At 38.9% G+C, this 5,733-nt stretch overlaps 1 protein-coding gene across 5 annotated transcripts in view; it reads right to left on the reverse strand.

Moving 5' to 3' along the window:
- The window catches only part of LOC109475866 (WD repeat-containing protein 37-like), a 14,021-nt gene extending 10,387 nt beyond the window's left edge, over positions 1-3,634 (reverse strand). For 3 of the 5 annotated variants that reach the window (XM_019776673.1, XM_019776672.1, XM_019776671.1), the window contains exons 1-3: positions 3,562-3,634; positions 2,809-2,962; positions 2,177-2,292 (exon numbers count right to left, since the gene is read on the reverse strand). In XM_019776673.1, coding sequence (XP_019632232.1) covers positions 2,177-2,292; positions 2,809-2,930 — 238 coding nt within the window. In that variant the 5' untranslated portion in view covers positions 2,931-2,962; positions 3,562-3,634. Of the gene's footprint in view, positions 1-1,159; positions 1,216-1,672; positions 1,751-2,176; positions 2,293-2,808; positions 2,963-3,561 lie in introns of those variants that run through there. The other 2 variants (XM_019776675.1, XM_019776674.1) reach the window with 2 other exon arrangements.
- Between the last annotated feature and the right edge of the window lie 2,099 nt (positions 3,635-5,733).

Here is a 5,733-nt window from a genome sequence, read left to right on the forward strand (position 1 = left end):
AATGCTTTTCATTCTTCAGGTTTCGACGTGTCTTTGATGCATAAAATGATCCAGAAAACTTCAGAAAAATACAAATGACAGATGTGACAAGAAACAAAAATAACATGTGCTTGAACAATGTGGAATTCTATAAGCTCATTTTTTGCCACATCATGTGTGCCAAGTTCTGCAGAAGCTGGCATGGTAAATGTGGCTAGTGAAAGAAGCAAGGATCTCTCCAACTTCATATTTTCCATCCTCTCAGTTGAACTCCCTGTGTAGGCACCTGCCTAATGTGGCATGCATGCTCCCCTGGAAAAATTTTAGACTTGACCTTCTGAAATGCTACTTGCTGGATTTTGAGAGGGGAATTTCAAGCGTGGAGGTTCTGAGAACAACCTGAAATTTTTGACCACCTCAAACAGCAACATTCAAGGATGGAAGGACTGATGTGGGAGAGAGCCCTGATAGAAAGTACAAGAGATGAATACATGTCATAACATCATAACACTAGAGTTCCGGCCATTCAGAGGCACCAATTGTTAACACCATCATGTTAGGCCACACCAATTTAATTTGTTGGTTCTCGGATTTTTTCAGAAAAAATATGAAGCGACAGGGCGAAAAAAATAAAAATAAAAACAGGTCTAGGCATCCTATTATAGCCCCAAATGCTACAATATGAGCCATGAAGTCAACAAAACAGGCTGGATTAAAATTTGAAGTATAAATTTTGAACTTTTAATCAAACCACTGCATTGATAGATGGAAAAAAACTGTAACAACTAGGAAGAAAAGGAATTTCCTCAACTGTTGGGGGCAAAATATGAGCATTTTTTAGTTGATTCAGAACCAGAATCTTTTTTTTTTTTTTTTTGCAAATCAGAAAAAAATGAAGAGGCGAATCCGAGAACCAACAAATTAAATTGGTGTGGCCTTAGATATAGCTGCAACATAATCTGCGACACTAGAATCAGTTTTTTTCTTTAAACCAAATTGTTCTGTGTGTGCAAAGGACCACTTTGAGATGCTGGAGACCACCTCGACCAGGGCTTCTGGGAAACGTTCCCTAACATCCCTCTACACAGACGTCCTGCCTACTAAACGTTCTAGCAATCCCAAAGCAGCTGCCACAAATTTGCCTTTTGTCTAATGAGCTGTACCATGTACCACCCCATACCTTGCTAGTGGAGGCTTTATAAGTGGTTTTCAGTTTCTGTGAGAGTTGACTGGATGCTGGAAAAAACAAAATAAAGTAATGTCAGCAATAAATCAAACAGTCTAACAGTTCATCATTCCACATTCAAGCTAGATATAGGCAATATAATGTTATAATGTAAAGGAAAGCATAGTTTATTTGTTCTTTACAAATACAGGTCTTGAAATACTAAGTGAATGTGCAGGTTAGTGCAGGTTAAGTTGGAGCTTTTTCTGATGTCTATCCGGACTTAATCTGCACTGGTCCATGTGCTGGCTTTATGTATACATCTAGGTACTTTTATTTGCTGCATTGTCTGTTACCAACTATGACATTTAAAAGAAACAATGGCGATGGTTTTTGAACAGTTTTCAGTATGATCCAGACTTCTCAAATTCTGAGTGGTGCAGGTAAATATGTCTGGTGAAGGTATTTTTCAATGTTACTGTGTTTCATCACTACAAATGCCACATCCCTTATTGAACATACACTTACACTTGTTCTTAGCGATATTGGCCTTGGCGGTTCCATCCAGTGACTCCTCCCCCATGGGTTTATCACTGGTGCCAGCCTCAAGTCAACATTATCAGGACCTCCACCTTCTCCTGAACTGCAGTGAGATACCCAATCACATGTCAACATCATCAGGACCTCTACCTTCTCCTGAACTGCAGTGAGATACCCAATCACATGTCAACATTATCAGGACCTCTACCTTCTCCTGAACTGTAGTGAGATACCCAATCACATGTCAACATTATCAGGACCTCTACCTTCTCCTGAACTGCAGTGAGATACCCAATCACATGTCAACATCATCAGGACCTCTACCTTCTCCTGAACTGTGTCGAGAGACCTGATCACATGTCAACATTAAAGCAAAGTAAGAGAAGCACTGGTTGTGTATAAAAAAAATCCCAATATCCTACATGTATGTTCCACCAACCCAATGAAAATACAAAAATGTTGATTTTATGTGTAGTAGTGTTTGGTGCTTACGTGCGAGGTTCTCGGCATATACCACTTCCACCTCCCGCTCGATTTGCTGAAACAGGTCCCAGAGTCGCGCTCGAAGGTGTGGCGGCAACACGCTCTCCTGAACTTCCACGGTAAAGCTACGGGAGACGCAAGGCATTTCTTGACATTGCATCACTCCAAATTATGTCATCAATTCTTCATATACATTTATAACATGACAATTGATAGTACAGTACTGTATCATAATCATGTCATCCATAAACACAAAGCTGCATAGGGGACGAATTACGTCAAATTTTTGCTGCCCATTACGGATTACATGAAATTGTCAGTAAATCATGAGGCTTGAATCACATTGATTTTGGTTGGCTTCTTACAAATTAGGAAAGCCTGATTACACCTTACGAAACAGGGCATGCAGGACTCCATGAACTGTAATCAAATCAATGTCGCAAGTCGCAATGTATTCAGGCTACCTCACGAGCTACCTGACGAAGGTGGTTTGGGATTGAGCTGGTTTCAATGCGACTTGAAGCTTTCAGGTCATGGAGTTCTATATTCAGATGGAACTGTATTAATCCTGCTTAGGTGGATTCGGGCTTGAATCAAATTCTGCAAGCTTAGTGTGAAGATGGACTTAGTGAGGCGTTTACCTTCCATGACGGGGGTTCTCGCGGTCAGCTTCTGTGGAACTGTGTGTTCGGCGCAGCGAAAGGCTCTTCCCGCGCTTGGGCTTCGGGCGGGAAAACCCTTGGGCAGCAGCTTCCGTTGGCATGGTAACAGGCCACCTCTCCACCTCTGAGATACCTGAAGCAACGTTTGGATACAAGGAATTCTAACACAGTGTAATTAACTTAATTAATTTAACTTAATTACGAGCTGATGATAACACAGCAGCTCCAATTACTAATAATATAGTCTGTGGCTTTCCAAATTTGTTGTAATTATTGATGTTGTTTTATGTCTATGTCTTTTCTTTTGCATATTTTACAAATATTGGTAATAATTTTGTGATCCTCAACTACAATGTAACCAAGGCCTCTTGGAAAATTCTTATCTTGGAAAATTCATAAAATATTTTCGTATTCACCTTAGCCAGCAAGCTAGAAATATGCCATATAACGTTGTACACTTGGTAACTGCAATCATTAAGAAGTAGAAATAGATGCACTTTAATATTGATTAAAACGCTTTTAAAGCCATACTCTCGTGTTGTAATTATCCACCGTGATCTTTCCAAGAGCCTGTTGTTATTTGAATGTCGGTATCGAAATCACAAAAATAAATCAACATAAATATCGTTATCGTAAACAAAATGACGGACTGTACTGTAATAAACCTCCTCTTATAGCATCTGTGAACATTGAACTAACCTCGAAAAGGAATATAGAGACTGCAAACCTCACCTTGACTGAGATTTTTGATCGGAATCTTACAGCAAATTTCGCCCAGACGATGGAGGCGCCGCCATCTTGGAAATTGTTTATGCATGCAATAATTGAAAGCCTCGGTAGGTGTCAGAGTTGCACGAGTGGTGTAATGCATTGTCAAGCAGATACTGGGTGGAAAATTGTGCCGTTTTGTGACCGGTTGGCATTACTGGCAGTCCCCCAATCCAATTAACGGCTTTCCCAATGAATAAGATTTCTTTAAATCACTAAGGCTCAATAAAAAACGAAGCAGTTTTTTTTTTTCGTACAAATGTTTGAGAACCAAAGAAACAAGAATTTGGAAACCTGAGAACTCCATGAGGTTACATGTATTTCAATGTTGTGAGATGGTGACTGTGTCCTCCTCTCATTGAACATGGTGTCTCCAAGTCTTTCTTCCTTGTGCAAGGGAAATGACACTAGCTGTCAAGGAGGTCATGTGATGAAAAACACTTGTGAAAACAGTGAGATGTAACAAAAAGGAAGGACAAAAATGTTACCTTCTTTCCTGGCAAGTAGATTGACTGATTAAAAAACATATTTTTTCGACATAAATATTGCTGGAACAGACTGCACCAAACCAGATCCATTACAACCTGGCCTAAGGACCATGTAGAAACACAGACACACAAACACACAGACATGCTAAGATCAATAGCTCAATTTTTCATTGAGGTCACAAAATTTTTGTTGCCTTACATAGGTGTATGTGTCATACAGTAAAGACAACACAAGTGGCCAGTTTATAAGAAAATAGATTTTATTGCATGGAGAGTGTATATAAAGACAGAACCACGGTGCACAATACCAATGGACCACCTAAGTACAAGCCCTATCAGAACAAATTTGTCTGTGTCTTTCACAAGAAAAATGCCTCCAGGTTTGCATCAGCAGAGCTTGTTTTTCCTGAAATTGGTTGATTTTTTTTCTAGAAACCGTGGACCGTAGATTTGCAAGCATCAGGGCTTGGTAATTTGCTCCATTGTGGCTAACTTCTATGTCGTTGACAACAATTGAGCCAATCCAATGTATATGCAACAAGATGAAGCAAATCCTACATGCTGGCAAAAATCAACATGTTTATCCTGAAACCTTAAGATTGAAAAAAATGTGTCAACTTTGGGGCGTTTTGTGAAAACTGGAAGAGTTCCTCCTTTCCAATTTTGCACTTTGAACCATTCAACCTTCAAAGAGACAATTTTTTTAACAAAACAGTTGTAAGGCTGTTTCCCCGCAAGAAAAAAAACAAACACTTGAAGCCTCAAAGTAGTAGATATGTTATTTTTTCCAAAATAAATCTAGCTCAGCAAGTTTTTTTTTAGAAAGAAGGGGCTGGAATGTTTCATAAAACCTTTTGATACACCTACATGTACCCGGAGCAATGTGTACAGCCATTTAACACACTTTACCTGCCACTATGCTCTGTCTTCTCTAGTACCAGACTAAGACCCTTACCTCATCCTGTATAGCTTTTGACTTTACATTTTGGAAAGCAAATCCTAGGATGCCAGCAAAATACACATCAACATCTATCTTACTGTTCCAGTATTGCTCATTCTCTTGTAGCAATGCTATCACTTGCAATGAGGATGTTATATGTGCTTTAATTTAAAGGCAGCCAAAGCAATTTCTGGGAGTAGAACTGAATTTTCAAAGTAGTAAATTTTGGATGTAATAAGTTGAATCAACACTATCTCATACCATGTCGTTGTCTTGTATTGTATCATACCCTTGATCAAACTATTTATTGGTGGTGTCAAATAAATAAAGGGACTTCTCATGTAGCTTGTTTTGGGGCTATTTCAAACACATCAAGTATGAAATAATGATAAAAATGTGCAATAACATCAGACAGATTTCACCATCCAGAGTATTTTTGTTTTGCCACCCTGAAATTGAGTTGGATGCCTTTAAGATCATGTGATGCCAAAGGTAACCAAAAAAAATCCTACATGTTTATGCTGCCTGGTTCCCTGCTAGTTTTGACTTGAATATTTTTCCATATAAAGGGCTGTTCACATAACGTTATTCAAAGAATCCTGCTATTACAACGAATAAAACAAGAAAGTGAATCTACAGCAAAAACAACATAATAATAACAGCGACTCGTGACCAAACGAAAATGTGCACATGACTTCGGTTATCACA

Source organism: Branchiostoma belcheri, unplaced genomic scaffold (genome assembly GCF_001625305.1).
Source record: "Branchiostoma belcheri isolate BF01 breed outbred unplaced genomic scaffold, Haploidv18h27 scaffold35, whole genome shotgun sequence".
Taxonomy (NCBI): Eukaryota; Metazoa; Chordata; class Leptocardii; order Amphioxiformes; family Branchiostomatidae; genus Branchiostoma; species Branchiostoma belcheri.